Genomic DNA, 22,847 nt, shown 5'->3' with positions numbered 1-22,847 from the left:
AGAACCAGGAGCTCCTGGGAGGTCACAGCCGGGGCTACCGAAGCCTCTTAGGGCCACGGCAATTTTCTTACCTCAATTGTAACCCAGCCTGCCCCATCCTCCCACTTCCGGCCCGCCTGACCCGCCATATTAGGGCCTGGCACCACCCCCTCGCCTCATTGGCCCAGCCCTCACTCAAGCCTTCTCCACTCAAGTTAGACTCTGTCTCCTCTGGGCTCCGCCTTCTCCCGCCCCGCCCCGCCCCGCAACCCCGTCCACTATCATAGGCCACGCCCCCAAGCCATACAATGCTTCTTGGCCAGGTTGGACCGACCCCTACGAGTCCTTCAGTGCCCCGTCCATTCGCTCCAGGCTCCTTCCTTTTCGCCCAGGAGGCCCCCTCTTTCCTGTTAGTGTAATTGTGCAGGACCCCAATCTTCCTCAAGAGTTTAGACCCCCAACCACCTGCTGTGGGAATCTTATTAGACCACGCCCCCTTAAGCCCCACCCACCGTTCCAGTTCCCCTCCTCACCTTGCCCCAAGGCTCCTCCTCACGCACCAAAGACTGGGCCTCCCAGGCTCCACCCCGGCATCCTAACCTGCCTGTCTGTGGCGGTCGCGCCCAGGTGTTTACCTGGCACTCAGGTAAGTCGTGTGCGGTGTCCGTTCGGCTTGAGCCGCCCGACCTTCTCTCCGCACGTTCCGCAAGCCCCGACGGCACGGAGGGACTTCAGGCTAAAGGCGGTGGGCTCCACAGCCCGGACCCCGCCTCGCTGCTGCCGCCCGCTCCCCTGGCGGAGACCCGGGACGTCAGCACGGTTGTTCCGGAACGCGGTGAAATGCCCGAGCTGGTGGTGACAGCGCTGCTGGCGCCATCGCGCCTCACCCTGAAGCTACTGCGTGCCTTCTTGTGGAGCCTGGTGTTCTTCGCAGCGCTGGTGGCCGCCGCCGTCTATGGCTGCATCGCGCTCACGCACGTGTTGTGCCGACCCCGCCGCGGCTGCTGTGGGCGTCCCCGGCGTACTCCACCCGCCTGCTTGAGTGACCCAGCGTTAGGCAAGCACAACTTCCTGACCCTCAAGGTGAGCGCGCGGGATGCCGTCAGGGTTGCGGAGGGTACAGCAGCTTGGGAGGCGGGACCGGATCATGGTGGTCAGCTAATCGCAAAATATTTAATCCAAATCTAAGTTGTCACAAGGCCGAGGCGGGGGTGGGGGGCCAGGGAGGGTCGATTTGGGAAGGAGAGTTTCAAGCCTAAGGAAGAGGGCTTTCCCAGGAAAGGGAGGTTCCCTAGATCTCACACTTTGCCTCTTCCAGAGCTCGGGCCTGCGCCTGCACTATGTCTCTGCTGGGCGCGGCAACGGGCCCCTCATGCTGTTTCTGCACGGCTTCCCTGAGAACTGGTATGTCTGGGGGCAGAGGCCTGGGTGCACAGGACTGGGGACAGATGGAGCTGGGACTGCCCGGGAGGAGGGACCAAGTCTGGGTAGACTGGGAGCACAAAGATATTGGGCCCAGATGGGGAGCTTTGGGACAGAGATCCATTCGAGGACCTAGGGACCAGAGGCCCTAAGGGATGAGACAAAGAGGAATCTATGTTAACACCCCCTGAGATCCAGGGCGCAGTAACCTCGCCCTGGGGCTGGGGTTCCCCATCCTCCTTTCTTAGAAGTCCAGAGGAGGAAGTTGGGGTCACTAAAGGCCCCTGCTGGGTTAGGGCAGAGGTGCAGCTTGAGGACCCTGACTCAACCTCTCTCCCTCTTCCCCCTGCTGGACAGGTTTTCCTGGCGCTACCAGCTCCGGGAGTTCCAGAGCCGCTTCCATGTGGTGGCTGTAGACCTGCGTGGATATGGTTCCTCCGATGCACCCAGGGATGTGGGCTGTTACAATATCGACCTGCTGACTGCGGACATCCAGGATGTCATCTTGGGCCTGGGTGGGGACATGCCCCTGCCTCACCCCTGACACCCCCACCCCTGACTCACCTGGTATCATACTTACTCCAGTTCCTCTGATCCCCCAGGTTACTGCAAGTGCATCCTTGTGGCACATGACTGGGGTGCAGTCCTAGCCTGGAATTTCTCCATCTATTACCCATCCCTAGTGGAGCGGATGGTGGTGGTCAGTGGTCCCCCCTTGTCGGTGTATCAGGGTATGTCAGGGAGTCCAGGACACTGGAATGTATCTGTTTGAAGGGGCATGTGTTTGTGTCTACACTTATCAGGCCACCAGTCAACACTCCAGGGGCTGGGGGAGGGGTCCCTTCCCCTGTGGCACTTCCAGTCTACAATCAATGACAGTACACTTAGCAGTAACTCACATTTTTTGAGCACTTACAGGTAACAATTTATCTGACAAGGAGCCTCATACAGTAACCTACACAAGCCTCCTAGGCTTATGAAAGTGTTATTATCCCCATGGTCCAGTTGGGGAAACTGAGAGAGGTTAAATGGCTTTCTTCTAGCAGTGAAGACACAGGTAACTAAACAACTAAAATAGCATGAGATGCCATCTCTGGCTACCCAGTGTTCATCACATCACCTGATTTTAATTCCCAGCATTATTGTACTCACAACTCTATCCTCGTTCCCTCTCTCTCTCTCTCTCTCTGTCATTGTTTCTTGCCTATCTCCATTTCTAGACTGTCACTGCCTGCGGGCAAGGGAGCTTTGTCTATTCTGTTCACTACTGTGTCTCCAGAATCTAGAACAGGGCCTGACACACAGTAGGTGCTCAATAAGTGTTTGTTGAATGAAGCAGGCCTGGGCAAAGGAAGCACACCAGTGGCTGTGGGAAGCTCCCAGGAGCTGCAGAGGGAGATGCCTCCATTCTGTGGGTATAGTGACTACTCAGTTTGGAGGGAAGCTGGTGTCAGGGTGAAGGGAGTCGTCGGGTATCTTCATAGGCTCAGGCAGGCAGTGGTTGCATGCCTGAGTGTTGACACAGCTGTGTGCCTGACTAGAGTGTGTATAGTGGTGCAGGGGTATGGAGCCACCTAGGCCCAGGCCTCATGTCTGCATTCCCCTCCCCCTAGCATACTCAATGCGCCACATTAGCCAACTCTTCCGTTCCAACTACCTGTTCCTGTTCCAGCTCCCCTGGCTGCCCGAGAAGTTGCTGTCAATGTCTGACTTCCAGGTGAAGAGGGATGAAGGCCTGGGGGTGGGAGGGAATGGAGGGTGGTTGGTTGGAACTGAGATAGGTTGAGCACTGAAGCCAGAGTTCTGCCATGTTCCCAGATCCTGAAGACCACCCTCACCCACCACAAGAGTGGCATCCCACACTTGAGCCCCAATGAGCTTGAGGCCTTCCTTTATGACTTCTCACAGCCCAGTGGCCTCACTGGGCCCCTCAATTACTACCGAAACCTCATAAGGTAAGACCAGACCCAGGCAGAAACTCAGGAGAGTTGGTGGGGAAGGAGGTGGGGGCAACCTTTCTCCCTGTCTGTGTTGGCCATAGGAACTTCCCTCTGGAGCCCCAGGAGCTGGCCACACCCACTCTGCTGCTGTGGGGGGAGAAAGATACCTACTTGGAGCCGGGACTGGTGGGGGCCATCAGCAACCACTTTGTGCCTGGCCGGCTGGAGGCCCACATCCTGCCAGGTGTGGGGCACTGGGTCCCACAGAGCCACCCTGAGGAAATGCACCAGTACATGTGGGCGTTCTTGCAAGATCTGCTGCACTAGTAGCCTTCATTCACTGGCTTGTGTGCACCTGGGGGTACACATAGCATACATACCCAGGTGGTCTCCTGGATCATGTATAGGTGTGGAACTCCTAAATCACTCACTAGTGCATCTCTAGGTGCCCTGGGGTACACCAACCCACACACAAACCTGACTGTGCATGTTTGAGCAAGCACTTTGACCCCAGGAAACCAGGGATACCTCTACTCTGTGGAGCTGAATGCTGAGTGGTCTCTCTCTCTTCTCTGGGGCCCCAGTTTTCTCGCTGAAATCAGTGCCTCCTAAACCCTGACCTTCCTGTCTCTGGCTTCTACCTCCAGTCTGGGTCTTCAGCTAAATGCTGCTTTGTACGATATAGTACTAATAGTCATATCTGGCTACTTTCACTTATTTGCAAATTAATTAAAATTAAATATGATTAAAAATTCAGTTCCACAGTCACACCAGCTATCTTTCGAGGGCCTCAGCATAAAAAGTTATATTAGAGAGTGCTTGTGAGGGTATTCCTAGTGTAGGGGACCTCCTACCTGGCTTCTGACCACTTCACCAAGGGAGGACCCACCTGGACAGGCAGGTGGGTGTCCAGGCCCCTCTCTAGCCAGACCCTGGGCAGCGCTCTCCCATAATCACCCAGTCATGACTTGAGGCCTTGAAAGTTCAAGTTCTCTCATACCAGCCTGAGATCTAGTCTCAGATCCATGGGAAAACAGCTCTCGTCTCCCTTAGCATATGTGAAATTCTGGGGCACAGGAAAGGACCAGCTCTCTGAAGGGCCATCTGAGGTCTGAGGCCTACTTCTTTGGCTCCTGGAATCATCTCCAAATCCACCAGTTCCTGTTGATAATTTCTGGGGGTCCAAGGCTCCCAACTTCCCAATTAGGATGGCACAAATCAAGGGTGGACTACTCAGCCCCAGACAAGTCACAGCACGAACTTCTATCTCCCCAACCTTTGCCTGATCTTTGGGGACAGTGTCACGACCTGCAGCATGGTAAATCTCTCCAGGGATCAGCAGACCTCACACATACATTCTCATCTCCAGGTTGGGCCTGCCTGCTGGTCAACCCCCCTGCCCTCCCTTGTCCCCAGTATATCCTGTCACTCATCATGTGTCAGGCACTGTTCTAGGCAAGTGGGATAGTGTGAACAAGGACACAGCCTCATTCCGGGGTTAACAGGTGAGACATCAGAGAGCTATGTGTGAGGCGGGCTTTGGGAGAGACTTCCCTTGCTGGGGAGCACGATTTTCAGAAGTGGGGAGCAATAAATCGGAAGGTGGGAAGCTAGAATAAGCTCAGGCTACTGGAGTAACAATGAGGTTTGTGGCTGCTGCCGCAGAGCAAGGAAGAAGGCAGCCAGACCCAGGAGTTTGGACTCGATTGGGGGGGGGGGGGCGGTGTTCAGCAGGAGAGGGACATGGTTTGCATTTGGAAAAGCTCCCTGTGGTGGCCGGACTGTCCCACGCAAGAGTGCGAGCAGGAATCGCAGCCTCAGCATGAGGCGGTGACCAGAGCTGGGACCCTCGCCCAGGGTTGGAGCAGTGCCCTGCTGGGGGCCCGGAGATGGGCGAGAGGAGCTTGGGGCAGAGGTCCTGGGCTAGCAGGCCCGAAGGCAGGAGCAGGACGATGTCAAGGGGGCGGAGGTTTGGGCGACCGTTGCCAGAGTGACAGGGGAAGGGCTGATGGTTGACTGGAACGGGTAGCAGTTGTCTGGGTGACCAGAGGGGCCCTGGAGAAGGCTGACTGGAGGCCTCGGACAGTTGCCGGAGCGACGATATCCGCGGACGGTTACCTAGGTAACAAGAAGGCGCCATCTTCCGCCTCTGCTGCGGCCACGCGGAAGCAGGGGCGGGGGTAGGAAAACGATCGCTTTGATTGGGCAGAGTCTTGAAGAATGAGCCAGTAGCGAGTTGCGGCTCAGCCGAAGCCCTCCTCCCAGCCTCAGCCAGTCCTGGCGCGTCTTCCAGCCCTGGGGCTGGAATGGGAGCGGATACCCTGACGGCTTGGAGTAGGGCCGCTGGGCCGTGGGTTCAACTAAGCTCGGCCTCGCTCTTTCCCAGCTCAGAGCTCCCGCCTCCCGTTCCATCATTCACTTATTCATGCTTTCGTTCATTCAACTGTTTCTACCACCAGCTCTAAGCCTTTAGCCCCTCAACAGAGGAGGGGTGGGGACGAAGCCTGGCACAGACACTCAGTCCTGTGTGATTAAGCCCAAGCGATCTGAGGAAATGGGGAGGGGTACATACCTAGGGGGAGGGGAGAAAAGGCTGCCTGGAGGAGGTGGTCTTGGAGCTGAACCCTGCAAGTATGTGCTCCCATGCACTGATGATGTGGCATTCCGTGACACCGGGAGCAAAGTTTGGGATGGGAAGACATGCGATTGCAAAGAACTTCAAATAGCAGGTCAGGAATGAGTGTGTGAGCCCAGTGTGATAGGGGCCATTCTGGGTGGATCCTGGACAGATCTGTGTGTCTAAAATATTACTTGGTGCTTGGACCTCTAGGGCAGGGACCTAGAAGCATCTAATGGGTTAAAGACAGATGGCCCAGCGGGGCAGAAGGGCTCTGAAGCTGGGTGAGAGGATGAAGTCTCCCCAGAACAGAATGGGGAACAGGACTGGAGACTGAGTCCTGGGTACCCCCAATATCTACAGGACGGGCAGAGGAGAGAGACCACAGAAGGAAGAGAGGAAGCAGGCAAGCATGGTGTCCCAGCGACGGAGGAGGGGATTCGAGGAGGAAGGGCATAGCTGGGAGTGAAAAGGCACTGAGAGACTGAGAGGACTGAGCCTTGCAGATCTGAGCCAGGAAACCCTAGGGGGAGCTGAGGACAGAGGGCTTGGATGCTCTGAATGCAGCTTAGCAGGGACTTGAAGGGGAGAGTGGGCACCCCATTGAGGAGCCTGGAGGAAACAACTGGCACATTCAGATGGGGTGATTTGAGTCAGATTTGCTACAGAGACCAGTTACATTGGGCGGATTTGGGGAAACCAATGGGGCGAGAGCCATTACCATCTCTGGATTCCCCAGACGGGGTGAGAGGAAGGAAGGTTAGCAGAGCCCAGGGAGAGATGCGTGTGGACAGAGCCTTTAGTTAAAGGACACAGTCAACTGAAGTGACCCTACAAGGAAGCTTAATATCCGATTCTCTCTTCTGGCTTCTTCTTCTGCCTGTACTTCCTATTGGCCAAACCCACCTGGAAGTCAGAGGACAAGGCTGCCATTGATACAGCTTGGAGAGGTCAGCCTCTCAGGGCATAGAGTAGAGTGGTAAATGGGGAAGATGAAGCCAGTGGTGGGGGGTGGAGGGGAGGTAGGGGGAGATGTGGTGATGGAGACAGGAGCTTGGAGGCTGGGTGAGGCATGAGAAATGAGCATGCATTTGCTGTGAGTTTTACTTTCTCATGAAAGAGACCTCCTCCTTATGGCCAAGGGAGGAGGGAGTGAAAAACCCCAAGGGTGGAGAGGGCATAGAGAGGAACTCCCCTTCTCCAAAGCAAGAGGAATGGTGGAGAGTGCAAGTGCCACACCTGCAGAAAGAAAGATTAAGTTTCAAGAGCCAGGGAGGCAAAGACAGAAAGTTAAGGGACATCAGAGCACCATGGTTCAGAGATGAGCGGAAGAAGATGAGGTCCTGAGTGAGGGCTTGGCCATGGAAGGTTGGAGTGGTCTGAGCCCAGGGCCTGTGAGGCCAAGACATCCACTGGCTGTCCCACCCAGTGGAGGGAAGCTACAGCCCCTAGAAGGGGTGGGGGGTAGCCTCCCCTCTTTCCTTGGCTGGAGTTGCAGATCCAGTAGGTGCTCAAACTGAAGTGAATTCCCTTCTCCCTATTTTTTCTTCCACATTCAGCTTTCACATCCCCTCCTCATCCAGGAAGCCCCACGAGCCCCCAGCCCTTCCTCTGACTCAGTCCTCATCTAATGTGGGTTGGATGTGTCTGTGTCCAGACAGAGACATCTGAAGAGCTGGTACTGGGCATATTCAGGTTCCAGCTCCTGGGTAGTATTTTGCTCCAAGATGTACAGGGCACAGTCATTTGTTAACTGACAATTTTTTCACCTACTCTACTGGGCTTGATGCTAGATATTTGAGATTCAGCAATGAATAAGACAGATGCCCACAGAACTCAGAATGTCATGTGGGAGCCAGGCAGAGTCACATGGAGGAGTGGGAGCTGAGATGGAAGGGATCGTGGGAGCCAGAGGAGACCGTGTATAGTTGCAAGAAGGCTCCTTGGGAGAAGAGGTGGCAGAACTTCCAGAGTTCTGATCTTTTACCACCTCAGGTCAGCTTCCCTTAGCTAAAGCCCTCTAGTGGCATCTACTGTGCTTGGGACAGGATCCCAGACCTTTCAGCCCCTTGGGACTTGGCCCCTGTCCTTGACCTCCCACCCCTTGCTCACTCTGCACCCTGGCCTTCTCACTGGCCTTCTCACTGTTCCTCTCATCCACCCTGCCCTTCCTCCTTGGGCATTTGCAAATGCTGTTCTCTCTGCCTGGAACACCCTTCCTCTGGCTGTTTGTCTCACCAGCTTTTCCCTCAAGTCTCAGATCTGAGGTCCCCTCTTCAGCAGAATCAGACCACTCCCCTCCAACACTGAAATCTCTTTTTCTCATGTCATGTGAGGTGGTTTTTATTTGTTTGCAGTCTTATTTCTTGCCTGTCTCCCTTATCACGGCAAAAACTTGCTCTGTGTTGATCCTCTCTACCTATACACAATAGAGCCTGACACTGAGTAAATAGGGACTCGGTAACTGTTTGCTGAATAACTGAGTGAAGAAGAGCTGGAAGGTGAAAGGAGCCCTCTGCATATGAGAAGGGAGCTAGCAGTAGTGGGTGCAGCCTATGCAAGGATGGGGACAGCTGGGATGGGAAGTAAAGCTGGGAAGGTGGGAGGGTTGTCACTCTGGGCAGTGAGGAGCCATGAAGGGTTTGAGCATGAGAGGGCCCTAGGAAGGCAGTGGCCAGGAGACCTGGCTGGGTCTGCAGCCTACAGCCCCTGGTCTCTAGCTGTCCCCCTCTTGCCCAGGATCCACCCAGGAGCCCTCACCCCTACTGGTCCTGGTTGGGCTCCCACGGCTCACTGCCTGGGCAGTAAGACCTGCCCCCAACTTCCACGCAGAGGGCAGGACTGTGGTCCCAGGCAGAGAAGCTAAGGACATGTTCTCAGGTTCCTGGTCAGCAGGCCTGGGCCTAGCAGTTGTGTGTTGGCCTGGCCCCAGGTCACCAATCCCTAGGGACTGACTCATTGGGGAGAAATGCAGTCCCCAGTCAGGGCAGCCAGCAGGGGCAGGGGGAGGGTTCAAGTCTCCCTTACTCCCAACACATTGGGAACTGTGCAGCTGCCCCTGCAAGGCCGTGGGAATAGTCTCTTCAATGTCCTATCCCCCAGGGATCAGGACACCTTGGGCTGGTCCTGTCACAGTGGCTGGAGGACAGCAGCAGGACCTTGGAGCCAGGACTCCACCTCCTGCTTGTTGAGTGGGTCTTCTGGAAGTCGTGGGGGTTGCAGAAAGGGATTGACACAGAGTAGGAGCTCTGTACATGTGTCTTTCTTCCTTTCGTCCCCACTCCCCGCATGCCATCCTCTGTTTATGTTTGCATCTTTACTGCCCCTTCTCTGTCTTTGTCTGCCACAGACCAGGGGCTGCTGTATCTCCAGAGTAACAGACTTTGGACTTCCTGTCTAGCAAAATGTGTGTCTAATTCCTTGGTTGCTCCTTGAGATGGGGAGCTCAGTACCTCATAGAGCATTCATTCCAGCAGAAAATCCTTTCTCAGATGGATCAGGAGTGGAGTTACCCCACCACTGAAGCCCCTGTCCTTGCCCTATGAGCTCCCAGATTGTTTTCTAGACCCTAGACCCTCAGAATGGTACTGAAGAGGGTGGTCTGGGCCCACTGTGGTGTCTTCTCTGGGCTGGGCATCTCAACTCCTTCAGCCACTTTCTAAGTCTCCAACCCTCCCAAATCACCCCTTCTGTGCCCACCCCATGCTGGATGATGCCAGGGCCTCAGAGAGCTCCCAGTCTAGGGCAGAGACAGAGCAGGACACAGATACCCCCACCTCCTTGTGGGCAAGGCTGAGCTGGAGCCCAGGGCAGGCGGCAGAGGAACTTGGCCTGGGGGAATTTGGGGGTGGAAGAGACAAGGGCTTTCTAGAGCTGGAACCTTGAAGGATGAACAGAAGTTCACCAGGTATAGGAATGAGGCTGGGGAGGAAGTCATGCTAGAAAGAGGGACCAGAATGGGCAAAGGGGTGGCATGTGTGGGAAATAGTTGAGCATACCTTATAACTAGAAGAAAATGCATTTTCAAGGAGAACACATTTCCTGTGAGTTCCTGCTTGGGAAGGAAGCAAAAGGATCCTCTGTCCAGCTGGGTGTCCCACACAGAGGGCAAAGGCTGCGGGACTATGTGGCCTTCTGGGTGAAGATGAAGTTTGGCACCCTGCCTGGCATAGCTCAGTGGATTGAGTGCGGGCTGCAAACCAAAGTGTCGCAGGTTCAATTCCCAGTCAGGGTACATGCCTGGGTTGCAGGCCATGACCCCCAGCAACCGCACATTGATGTTTCTCTCTCTCTCTCTTTCTCTCTCCCTTCCCTCTCTTAAAATAAATAAATAAAATCTGAAAAAAAAAAAAAAAGATGAAGTTTGGCTCAGTCTGATGATGAGGGGTAGGAGGTGCCAGAGAGGGTCAGGCCAAGGTCCGCAGGGCTGGAGGGCTTAGGTTTTCTCCTGGGGTGACAGGCACGGGAAGGACTCAAGCTGCACCACGCCTGGCCCACGGGCCTGGTGACTCAGCACACTCCTTGGGAGGCAGACTGTGCCCCTTCTTATGCAACTTTTGTGTCTTTCTCTTCCCAGCCCCCAATCTCACCCCTTTCCCTCATGCTCTATGCAGCCTGGAGTCACTTAGACCCGGGTTCCGGCCTCAGCTTTTTCACTAGAAGTCTCTAGCAAGTCATCATAAGATGGACATATACCCACTCCCCACAGAATGGGTGGATAGTTCCCCTCCCGGATAGGGGCAGGAGGTCATCTCTGATACCAGTCCTGGTCAGTCATTCAACTTTCACCCTTTGCTTTTCATGCTTCTCCTTTCTATCTTATGGTACTTCTCTGCCTCCTTCACTTCTTCCTCTTCCTGCATTTAAAAATCATCCAAAGTATTAGTGGATGAATGAATAAGCAAAATGTGGCATAGCCATTCAATGGAATATTACTCAGCCATAAGAAGGACTGAAGTACTAACACATGCTACAGCATGGATGAACCTTGAAACATCATGCTGAGTGAGAGAAGCCAGATGCAAAAGCCCACGTGGTGTGTGATTCCCTTGATAGGAAATGTCCAGGACAGGCAAATCCATAGAGGCAGAAAAGAGATTAGTGGCCCCCAGGGGCTGGGAGAGGGGTACTGGGGAGCACCTGTCAATGGATAGATAGGAGGCCTCCTTTAGGGGTGACGAGAATGCCTTGGAACCAGATAGAGGTGGTGATTGCACTGTGCACTTTAATAAGGTAAGCAGTTAATTTTATGTTGTGCAAATTTTGCCTTAATTAAAAAAAAAAAATCACCAGGGGAAGTCTTTAGCCAGTGCTAAAAACAGTGAGTGAAAGTTTGATAGGCACCAGGATATTCACAAATAGTCTCAAAGTATCTCCCCACACAATATTGATATCTGTTTATAAGAGGGGGGAATGGGAAGGGAATGGTAGTTTTACAATAGGGAAATTTGGCCAACTTCACTCAGTGGTGGAAGTCTGACATTGACAATGTTGGCAACTGATGCCAGAGGCCTTCTGATACGATGCGCTGGGGAGGACCCATCATTCTGTCAAAGACACACAACCTGAACCTGGCTGGGTAAATTTGTGAGACAAGTGGCCTGGGCTCTCCAAAAACATCAATGTTGTGAAAGTCACAGAAAGGCTGAGGAACTGATCCTGGTTAAAGGACAACAAGAAACATAATAACTGCAACACATCATCAGGGATTAGATCCTGGACCAGCAAAGAAACATGCTACAGAGGATACTATTGAGGCAAGACAACACCGGATATGGACTAAGGGTGAGACTGTGGTGTGTTTATGTAAGAGAATGCCCTTGTTAGAGAACATACAGTGATGTATTGGGGACAAAGGAACATCATGTCTGCAAATTGTTTTTTTCATACACACACACACACACACACACACACGTGTGTGTGTGTGATTGTAAAGCAAATGTGACAAAATGTAGGTAAATATGGACCAAGGGTATATGGAAATTGCATTATTGTGCATTTAAAAGTATTTTTAAAATATTTTATTTATTTTTAGAAAGAGGGGAAGGGGGAGAGAAAGAGAGGGAGAGAAACATCGCTTGATCAATGGATTGGTAGCTTCTCACACACCCCCAACTGGGGGACTGGCCCTCAACCCAAGCATGTACCGTGACCAGGAATTAAACCTGTGACCTTTTGGTTTGCCAGACAATGCCCAACCCACTGAGCCAAACTGGTCAAATACTTTTTAAAGGTTTTTTTTTTTTTTTAGTTTAAAGTTTGTGAACAACAATAAAATAATTTTTTAAAAGGTTACAATTTGCCCAAAGATCTCTGGGGTGCCCATGTGACTATCTCCAATTCTGACCCTTCTATTCAGCTCCAGTGTTCAGCCGCCTCCTGGGTGATCTGCAGGCTCCTGGGATTTGTCACCTCAACCCCAAGCTGTTCCTTCTCTCTGCAGTCCCATCACCAAGCCCCATACCAGGGAGCCATCCTGACCTCTTTTCCCCCTTTTCTTCATGGACACCCCACCCCTGGCCTGCCCATTCTCCCTCCTTACTCTGCCCCCTCATCTGGGTGCAGGACTGTCCCTCTGCCAAGATGTCATCCCTCCAGTTCATCCATGCTGACCCCCATTGGACCCTCTTGGGTAGTTCCCTTGAGAACAAAGGCCGACATAGAGCTGGAGCTTATACCTATTTGTTGAATGAATGAATGAATGAATGAAGAAATAAAACATGCCCCGCCCCCCCACCAGGCAGAACCCTCATCAACCCTTCTGTGAGCCTTCCCCAGACTCTGTTCCTTGCTCTGTCCCAGCCCTGACTCTGGAGTGCTAGGGGTGTCTGTGTCTGGCTCTTGCTTCCCCAGGGTGACAGCTCCTCTGAGGCTGGGCTTGGGGCCTCTCAGGGGTCTCCATTCTTGCCATGGGGACGTTTTGGGAAAGTCAGTTGATCAAATTGAGTGGCAAAGCTGTGTGGGGTATGGGGTGGGGCTGGAGGGCCAGGGTGGACCTTTGGGGTTCACACAGTGTTGTGAAGCAGAACGGGAGTAAGGAGTGTGTATGTGTGTCTTTGCAGGTATGCATGAGGCTCCAAGCTTGTGTCTGAGGTGTGAGGCTACAGACGCAGCCCCAGGCTCAAGGCTTGGCTGGGCCTGAGTTTCAGGTTTTCCAGGACTTCAGATTTTAAGTCCCAGTGAAGCTCTGTGCATGTGTCTGCATTTGTGCATGGTGGCTGTGTGTTCCCGAGCCTCTCAGGATGTTCCTGGTCTCAGTTTTGGGGTGTCTGGGGACCTGTGTGTGTCCTGGCCCTATGTGTGTCCTGGCCCTATGTGTGTCTTCGGTTCTGGATGTGTTGGGACCAGGGGTAATCACCAAGCTCGGTGTGTCTACCACTGCGAGTTAGTTGGTCCCGCGTCTTCCCGCGTGGCGGGCCATCGTTTCTGAGGGTCCGCGGGTCTCAGGCTGTGTGGGTGGGTAGAGGGTGGGCAGGGACCCTGGGAGGCTGGGCGGGGAGCGCAGAGCCGGCCCCGGGGCGGGGCGAGCCGCCAGGGCTGGGGGCGGGGCGGCCCGGCAGCTTCACTTCGGCGAAGTTGGCGGCGCGGAGCCTGGCCCGGGACGCGCCCGGAGCCCAGGGAAAGAGGGAGGAGGGAGGGTCGCGGCCGGCCGCCATGGGGCCGGGGACCCGGGGCCGCCGTCGCGGCCTGCTGTCGCAGCTGCCGCCGCTGCCGTCCGTGAGGGCGCCCCTCCTATTTCTGCTGCTAGCGGGACCTGGGGCTACAGGTGAGAGGCCCGGACCTGGAGGGTGGAACGGATGGGGGGCGGGTGGAAACGAAGGGAGAAGAGCGAAATGCCAGGATCCCGGAGTCTGATGCTGGTGGGAGGCCCTGGGAGTCAAGGATCAGAGCAGGGCCAGGGGCGCAGGAACTCGGGACTGTGTGCCAGTCCCCGGGGACAGGGACTCAGAATGGGGGGCGGGGACAGGGCCCTAGAGGCCCAAAATACAGGAGCCCAGGGACGATCAAGGTTGGGGATAAGGAAACCCAGGAGTCCGGGACTGGGAGCTCGAAGTGCAGGGATCGGGTACTCAAAATGGGGGGGATACCAAAAAACTGGGGCTCGCTCTCAACCCACGCCCATTTGGAGTTCTGGGAAGGTCACGATTGGAGCTCTAGTGCCCCCAGGGCGGGGACCCCCCTCCCGTACAAAAGCCCCACCCCCTCCCACCCACAACCCGCAGGCCTGGCGGGGCCGCGGGGGTGGGGGGGTGCGGGGAGGGGGCGCGAAGTTCTGGGAGCTCTGAACTCGGAGAAAACTTCCCAGGCCGGAGCACTGCAAGACCCGGAGTTAGCGTCGGAGCCGGAGCTGTAGCGGCGCCCTGCGCCCCTTCCCCCGACCCCAGTCCCACTCCCTCCCCTGGCCTCCAGGATTCGGCGGCTTCTGGACCTGGTCCCCGCCCTTGGAGGGGAGGGCGGGGGCGCGAGCCCACGTGCTTCTCTCCGGCTTCTGCTGCGCCCCGACCCCGCAGCCCCAGCCCCTCCCCAGTGGGCCAGGGCCCCCAGCCCCTCCCCCTCTACGCTTTCCCCTCCCTCGCTCGGGACAATGGCCGCGCCGTCTAGACACCCCCTCCCCCAGGCCGGCCTCGCGCTTTCTTTGCCAGACAAAGCGGGATGGGCGGTGGGGCCCGGGCGGGGGGCTGTGGGGGCACACTCCCCCCCCACCCAGGGTGTCTTAGCTAGCGGAGGAGGGATACGGGCCCAGCAGCCTTGGCCCAGGGTCCCGGGGCACCAATGTGGGGCTGGGTTCCAGGAGGAGTGGAAGTGCAGGAGGGACTGGCCTCCCCAGCCCATCCCCCAGTTCCCCCAACCGCGCCCCCCTCTGCCGGCTCCCGCCCGCACCGGGCAGGACCAGGCAGGAGCAGCCACCCCCTCGCGGCCAGCGGGCACCCACATGGCCCGTCACACACTCCCAGGCACATACAGCCCTAGGACACACATGTGGAGATGGAGATGTGCAGATGTGCACAGAACAGAGTACACCCACAGACACCCTGTAGCTCATACAAGACACACTGTGGCACACACAGCTCACACACTGACATGCACATATAATCACACATGCTCACACAAAGTGTGCATCATCAGCCCAAGGCCTTGCACATGCTGCCTTCACACACTCGGACACAGATCCAAGGGCATGCCCAACTCACACACATACACAGGCACCTGTGCCCACACAGGCCTCACACACAGACACTCAAATACATGGTTCCCACACATGTTCACACAACAGATCCAGCCTGCACACACATGGCACATGCATCTGCATGCCCATGTACATCACACAAACACATGTGGCTCACACAGCCCGCAGCCTGGGTCTCGTGGCTCCCAGTGTGAGTTCACAAACACCCACAGGCCCCTATCTGGGTGATAGTGTTCTGTCCCTGCTTGTCCCCTGAGGAAGGGGACATGTGCCATATTGGCCCAATTCTTCTGTCCAGCTCAACTCCTTTTGTCTCTCACTGTCTGTTTCTTTTTCATCTGTCTCTGTACTTCTCTGTCTCCTCTCTGCATCTGCCTGTTTCTACTTTTCTTTTTTATATCTGTCTCTGTTTCTCATCTCCCTTCATCTTTCCATCTCTCTGGGGCACACACATGCCCACAGTGGCCCCAAACCTGTCAGCACACACAATTCTCCACTAGCTCACACCTGGCCATGCCCCCGGACCTGTCTGGCAGGACGGTTATACTGTGCCACACCCCAAAGGGATACAGCCCTTAGGGATAGGGATGCTGGACAGGGCAGTACATGTTTGGGGCCAGCTCCCCCTCCCTTCAACACACACCCTATGCCTGCAACACCTAGTGCTGGCTGTGCCTGGGGTACATGCCCCGGCCTCTCTCCCCAGCGCCACCACACAGGCTGCACAGCTGGAGAAGATGCTCAACATCCCTGGAAGGGAGAGCTATGGCCCCACAACTCCCTGCCCCTGCCCCCTCCATTACCCCAGGATCTGGGCACACAGCCCCAGACCTCCCTTTAATACTCAGCACCCTCACTTCCTGCCTCTGTGCCCCCATTCTGGCAGCTTCTGAGCCCCACATCTGGCACAAGTCAGCACCTCCTTCTGCCCGCCCCTGCCTTGTGGTTCCCAGGGCTAGAGCTGGCAGGGACAGCTGCAGCCCAACAGCTGGGGCCAGGGTGGGGAGCCGTGGGAACCGTAGATGGAGGGGCTCCCTGCACCCGCAGAGACACCCCCAGCTCCATGCAGCTGTTGCCTGGGAGAGAGAAGGAGGGTGTCTGTCATTCTGGGCTGGAGATTCTGGGCACCTGGCTGACCCACCCACCTCCGTTCACCCCCATACAGCCCCCCCTTGCCTGGATGGAAGCCCATGTTCCAATGGAGGTCGCTGCACCCAGCTGCCCTCCCGGGAGTTTGCTTGCCTGTGAGTGCCTGGCTCTGAGCCATTAGTGGGCCCTGTGTGGGGAGGCGGTCTGTTTTATCCCCCTGCCTCTGTGTGTACCATGGATGACTCTACTACTTCCTGTGTGTGTGGCTTCAGCAGCTTCTTGATTTCCCTGGAATCAGTAGCATTAAGAGCAGGGGCTCTGAGAGTCTGCCTGGCCTGGGTTCAGATCCACATCAAACCTGTGTCCTAGTCTGGGAAGTGAGTCCAGTACCTCCAACTTCACAGAACTCTCTGCTGCCTGAGGTTGTGCATAAAGCCCCTGATGGAGGTAGTTATAATTTAATCGAGGGATCTTCAGGGACCGATAGCAGTGGCTTGGCAGTTGTGAGAACACCGACTGTACTCTCTCCTGTCTCAAGATTTTAAGGTGGGGGCACAAGAGGCCTGTAATATAGCCTTGCCCTGCCACTTTATTGCTTTGTGACTTTGGGTTAGTCATTTCTTCTCTCTGAACCTTACTGCATCTGTGAAATAGGGGTGCTTCTCCCTGGCTTGTGACCAGGAAGGAGGCCAAGAAGCTAGGAAAGACAGAGGGCTGCGGGGAGCAGGACAAAGGCTAGGAGACAGCTGAGCAGAGGCAGACAGAGTTCAGTTTAAATTCTGGGCTCTGGGTTACCTTGCACAAGTGTTTTGAGCTCTCTGAGCCTAAGTTTTTCATCTGCAAAATGGGGCAATAATAATTCTTTCTTTGTGAGGTCGATTGTACAGATTTAAATAAATCCTTCATATGAATAACTCAGCATGGTGCTTGGCATGCAGCAAGTGCTCAAAAAATTGGGATTATTTTTATTATTTAACCCCTTGATTAACAGGTACTTGTGGTGTGTCAACTTTTTTGAAAAAATAAAGTAGCAAACTTTCATTACAAATTTACAATGAGGGTCTTAAAAAATCTCAACTTGACCAGATGTGAAACAATTTAAAAACTTTTATAGCTGTATTGAGAAAAAACAGACTTTTTTTTTCTTTTAAAAAAATACCTTAGTCCATAAACCAACCAAGGCCTCTTCCCACACGATGCCAGACCATTATCTGTGTGTGTGTGTGTGTGTGTGTGTGTGTTTTAAACATGTTTATCATTACCAAAAAGAGACATCATCGGGTAAAAAATGCATAGCTAGTTATCTGGTCACTGGGCAAAAAGCAAGGGTTTAAGTCTTCTGCCAGTCTTCTGTTCATTTCTTATTGCTGGAATTTCGTGTTCATTTCCTCTTGTCCCATGACTAAAGCACATGGTGGTAGAGATGGTGAGACGGCATTTACTGGCCACCGCCCTGCTCAGCCTCTGGAGCAAGGGATTCGCACGGATTCTTAGCCGGTAGATGGGCTGCATTTGTCTTTTTGTCATCTTGTGGTTTAGGGTTTTCTGGGGGTCTGCACTGGTAATTAAAGTTGCAGCGGTACTGACGTTGATATGGCTGCTGACCTTAGGGCTCATCTCCTTGATTTTCCTTATCTTCTTCATTGCCATCCTCTTTTGATGAGGAGGGTCAAATAAGATTATTATTATTATTATAAATAATAACATTAGGGACACAGGAAGTAGGTGCCATAAGGGGGAACCTCTCAAGATTATGGGGAAGTGCTTAGTTCCTTTTATAGTAATCGTCATTAGTAATAGCATTTCACTCAGTACCCATTAATTAATTGATCTATTCATACATTCATTTATTCAACAACATGTGACATTAGATCCAGGAGAGCCCCTTTGAAGTTATACACGCACTTTGAGTGGAGACCCGCTTGGGCTCACCTGGGTGGGATGCTTAGCCTGGCTGAACGGTTTTCTCGGGTTGGGAGTCTGCAACGGTGGAAGTGGGGAAAAGTGCGACCGGACCTGGATCCACTCGCCTGGGAGGCGGAGCCCCTGGGCCAGGCGCCTGCGCGTAGAGCTCCGCGCCTGGAATGCTGCCGACAGGTGAATGCGCCCGCGGCTGCCCCGCCCCTTGACAGGTGAATCACCGGCGCGAGTGGTCTCCCGGAGCCTGGATCACCTGGAGTGGAGCGGGCCCAGTTCCCAGAGCTGAGCCGTGGGAACCACTCCCCACGTACGCCCCCAATCTCCTTCAAGGTCCCAAGCACTCGTGCCCTTTCAGGGACGCCCCAATTTACCACCTCCCTCTTGGATCCCCAAGTTTTCTCCCCAAAGTAGTCTTTCTAGCCCTTGACTCTGTCTCCCAGTCCTCGCCTCCCCGCCCCCCCCCCCGCCCCCCCGCCGGCAAATCAGCTTTTCCCTCCGTCAATCTCCCCGAAACCCAGGCGTGGGGCGGGGCGCGGGCGGAGGCTGGAACCGGCTCGACCGGTCGGCAGGGGCGCAGGCACAGAGCGTGGGAACCTGCCGAGGGCTCCCGGAGCCGGCCGCGCTGCCGCTCCCTATCTTGGCGTTGAGTTCGGGGCTACCCATGCAGCGCGCCCTCTCCTGGCTCGCAGTAGTGGTGGCCGTCCATGCTCCGAGGGCCTTTGGGGAGGGGCTGAAAACTGGGTCTTCCCCTCGGTATACCATCTGCACCCCTGCCCGGCCTTGCCCCGACCTGTTTGGCTGGGGGCCGGGGTGGGGGGATCCTGTGCTTGACGCTACGGACTGAGTCATCTGTTTGAATTTAGCCCTAGCGACTGTGACAAGCCACAGGGAGGGGCTAGCGGGAGGGGTGGGCAGCATCAGGGATGGGGTCTGGACCCTCTTGCCTCTCCAGGTCCCTCCTTCTGCCCTCGCAGGAGATTTCCAGTCTGAAGACTACTGCTTCCCAGTTCGCATATTTCCTTCATACTCCATCCAACTTGTTTTGGTGGGCGTGGGGAGGGGGCTGCCGGCTGAAGGATCCCCACCCCCGAGAAAGAGGACATCATTATTAGTGTCTACTTTACCGCTGTAGTGGCAAGAAGGGGTATGTGTTCCCAGAAGAGTAGAGGATTTGTGGGGTCCTGTCTGTGCAGGTGAAAGTTGCCCCTATCTGTGACCCAGCCTGTGGGTTGGTGCCTTAGTATTTGCCAGGCCAGTGCGTGGAGCTGGTATGTCCCTCTGTGTGTGTGTGTGTGTGCGTGCGTGTGTGTGTGCATGTGTGTTTCTGGGTCTGCATGTGCTTGGGTGGTTGTCTTGTGGAGTCTAAGACTTCTCACTTGTTGTTCCCTCCACCTGGGGAACCCTTCCCCACACAGCCCTAGGGCCCCCTCCCATCCTTGGGTCTGTGAAAATATTTTTGCTGTCCCTCCCCCCATCATTCGATCCCTCTTATTGTGTCTTAGTTTCCATTTCCTGTGGCTGCTGTAACAAATTGCTCAAAACTGGGCGGTTTAAAATAACAGAAATTTACTCACAGTTCTGGGGGCCGAAGTCTGAGATCAAGGTGTTGCTAGGCAAGCACTCTCCATTGGCTTTAGGGGAAAGTCTTTCCTTCTCTCTTCCACCTTCTCATAGCTCCGGGCTTTCCTTGGCTTGTGGGTGCAACACTGCAGTCTCTGCTTCTGCATGGCTTTCTCTTTCTCCCAAATGCCTCTCTGCCTTTCTCTTAAAAGGACATTATCATTGGATTTAGGGCCCACCTGGAAAATCCAGTATGATTTCATCTTGTTATCTGTCACTTAGTTACATCTGCAAAGACTGTTTTTCCAAATAAGATCATAGTCACGGGTTTTGGCACATGGACATTTCCTTCCTAGGGCCACCAGTCTATACCCTTCATGGCCGCACCCCTCACCACCCCCTGCCAACATGCGGTATACTAGTGTGTAATTTGCTTATGTTCTCATTGCTCAATCTGGCTGTGAGCATCAAGAGGGTGAGGCCACTTTTATTGTGTTTGCTACTGTATTCCTATTGCTAAGAACATAGTAGGTGCTTTGTAAATATTTGTTGCATGAATGAACGTGTGTGTTCATTGCCCATGTGTCTCTTGCCTGTCTTGTGGTATCTCTGTGTATCTCCTGCTCCCACTGAGCTGTCTCTGCCCACAGGTGCCCACCAGGCTGGGTGGGTGAGCGGTGCCAGCTGGAAGATCCCTGCCATTCCGGCCCCTGTGCTGGCCGTAGTGTCTGCCAGAGCTCAGTGGTAGCAGGCACCGCCCAGTTCTACTGTCGCTGTCCCCGTGGGTTCCGAGGTAAGGGAGGGTCTGGAGGAGGGGACCCTGAGGTGGGTAAAGCAGTGGGCCACCTAACTCACTCTTTTCCCGGTCCCTCCAGGCCCTGACTGCTCCTTGCCAGACCCCTGCCTCAGCAGTCCCTGTGCCCATGGGGGTCGCTGCTCAGTGGGGCCCGATGGCCGCTACATCTGCTCCTGCCCACCTGGCTACCAGGGCCGCAACTGTCGAAGTGACGTGGATGAGTGCCGGGCAGGTGGGCCCTGCCATCATGGTGGCACCTGCCTCAACATGCCTGGCTCCTTCCGCTGCCAGTGCCCCGCTGGCTACACAGGCCCACGGTGCGAGAACCCTGCAGTGCCCTGTGCTCCCTCACCGTGCCGTAACGGGGGCACCTGTAGACAGAATGGTGATCTCACCTATGATTGTGCCTGCCTTCCTGGTGAGGAAGCTGTTCTGGGGAGGTAGCAGGGATGGGGAAACAGCAGGCCAGCCCAGCAGTGACAGTACTTGCCTCCTCCTCCTGTGCTAGGGTTTGAGGGCCAGAACTGTGAAGTGAATGTGGACGACTGTCCAGGGAACCGATGTCTAAATGGGGGGACGTGTGTGGATGGCGTCAATACCTACAACTGCCAGTGTCCTCCGGAGTGGACAGGTGGGCCCTGGGGCTGCAGGGAGCTGGGTGGCAGACTGTGAGTGGCTATGCACAGTCTGGGTGGCTGGACGAATGCATCTGTGTGTCACAGGCCAATTCTGCACAGAGGATGTGGATGAGTGTCAGCTGCAGCCAAATGCCTGCCACAATGGGGGCACCTGCTTTAACACACTGGGTGGCCACAGCTGTGTGTGCGTCAATGGCTGGACTGGCGAGAGCTGCAGTCAGAATATCGATGACTGTGCCACGGCCGTGTGCTTCCATGGGGCCACCTGCCATGACCGTGTGGCCTCCTTCTACTGCGCCTGCCCCATGGGCAAGACTGGTGAGTGGCTGTTTCCCCTGTAGGCAACAAGCAAGCCATTGATGGTTCTTGAGTGAGGGCAAGGATGATGTCTGACTGGAGTGTTAGAACGATTATGCTGGTGGCTAGATCTGGGGTGAAGAGGAATCCGGGAGGGCCCTGGGAGGGGTGTGGCATGCAGTCCAGGACAGAAGTCATGGGAATGGAGAGTTATACTGTGAATAAGGCAGAGGAGAACTTTGGGAGTGGCAAATGTCAGAGAAGGTGTTTGGAAGGGGAACTTGAAAATGGCGGGAAGGGCATGTCAGCCAGAGGATGCTGTAGAAGCAAGGGCTTGAGGTAGGACCCTTTTACAATCAGAAAAAGTCAACAGATTTAAACACAACATGTGAATGTTTCCAACTCATTTTCAAATGATTCAGATACAAAGACAGAAGAACCTCACGATAGCTGAAAATAGGTGGTGGGTATATAAATCAACTTCTCTGTATGTTTGAAAATTTTCATAATAAACAATTAGGAAAAACTAGCACTAAATGCTTTACAGGCTAATGAAAACAAAACACAAAATGCCATGTGGGGCTGCAGGACTTCGGACAGAGCTGGAGGGTCTGTCCTTGACCTCTGCCTGTCCCCTTCCAGGGCTTCTGTGTCATCTGGATGATGCCTGTGTCAGCAATCCCTGCCATGAGGATGCCATCTGTGACACAAACCCAGTGAACGGCCGTGCCATCTGCACCTGTCCGCCGGGCTTCACCGGCGGTGCGTGTGACCAGGACGTGGACGAGTGCTCCATCGGTGAGTGGGCCGTATCTAAGTTGGAAGGAGGGGCCGGGTTGCTCCTCACACACCCACACCCACACCGGCTGGGCTTATTTCCGCAGGCGCCAACCCATGTGAGCATCTGGGCAGGTGTGTGAACACACAGGGCTCATTCCTGTGCCAGTGTGGCCGAGGCTACACCGGCCCGCGCTGTGAGACCGACGTCAATGAGTGCCTCTCAGGGCCCTGCCGCAACCACGCCACGTGCCTTGACCGCATAGGCCAGTTCACCTGCATCTGCATGGGAGGTGTGTGGTGGGTGTGGTCGTGGCTAGGCCCAGGTGTGGGGCTGGAGAAGCCTGCAGGAGAGGGAGGGTGTGGACCTGAGTTCTGAATGGGACCCTGAGAGAGTGAGGCTTCAGGTGAGGTGGAGGTGGGGCCAGAGTAGAATCCTGTGAGAGGCTGGGGGTGTGGTCAAATGAAGTCCGCAGAACCTCAGACCCAGAGTGGTGCCTGGACCTTCAGATCCGCTGCGGGGTGTGGCCAATTTGGAGGCGGAGGCTGGAGTGAAGTTCAGGTGGAGCCTGCAGACATTCTCTCTGGGGTGGGCACAACATTGTGGCAGGCCCTGGGTCTGAGA

The 22,847-nt window shown here is 55.0% G+C and overlaps 2 protein-coding genes across 2 annotated transcripts in view; both read left to right on the top strand.

Annotated features, from left to right (window-relative positions):
* Nucleotides 1-320: 320 nt before the first annotated feature.
* Nucleotides 321-4,097, top strand: EPHX3 (epoxide hydrolase 3). Its single transcript, XM_028520843.2, has 7 exons — nt 321-1,062; nt 1,298-1,383; nt 1,759-1,916; nt 2,004-2,132; nt 3,015-3,118; nt 3,220-3,356; nt 3,443-4,097. The coding sequence occupies exons 1-7, from the start codon at nt 820-822 to the stop codon at nt 3,666-3,668; spliced, it is 1,083 nt and encodes a 360-aa protein (XP_028376644.1). The 5' UTR covers nt 321-819; the 3' UTR covers nt 3,669-4,097.
* Nucleotides 4,098-13,538: 9,441 nt separating this feature from the next.
* NOTCH3 (notch receptor 3) overlaps nt 13,539-22,847 on the top strand; it is a 31,577-nt gene continuing 22,268 nt past the window's right edge. The window contains exons 1-8 of the mRNA XM_028519470.2: nt 13,539-13,723; nt 16,311-16,389; nt 20,365-20,507; nt 20,590-20,928; nt 21,019-21,141; nt 21,233-21,466; nt 22,088-22,243; nt 22,330-22,515. Of these exons, the coding sequence (XP_028375271.1) occupies nt 13,612-13,723; nt 16,311-16,389; nt 20,365-20,507; nt 20,590-20,928; nt 21,019-21,141; nt 21,233-21,466; nt 22,088-22,243; nt 22,330-22,515 (1,372 nt within the window). The 5' untranslated portion in view covers nt 13,539-13,611. The remainder of the gene's footprint in view (nt 13,724-16,310; nt 16,390-20,364; nt 20,508-20,589; nt 20,929-21,018; nt 21,142-21,232; nt 21,467-22,087; nt 22,244-22,329; nt 22,516-22,847) is intronic.

This window comes from Phyllostomus discolor, chromosome 8 (assembly GCF_004126475.2).
Source record: "Phyllostomus discolor isolate MPI-MPIP mPhyDis1 chromosome 8, mPhyDis1.pri.v3, whole genome shotgun sequence".
Taxonomy (NCBI): domain Eukaryota; kingdom Metazoa; phylum Chordata; class Mammalia; order Chiroptera; family Phyllostomidae; genus Phyllostomus; species Phyllostomus discolor.
The sequence above is the reverse complement of the archived record's forward strand: the minus strand, read 5'-3'. Positions and strand labels throughout refer to the sequence as shown.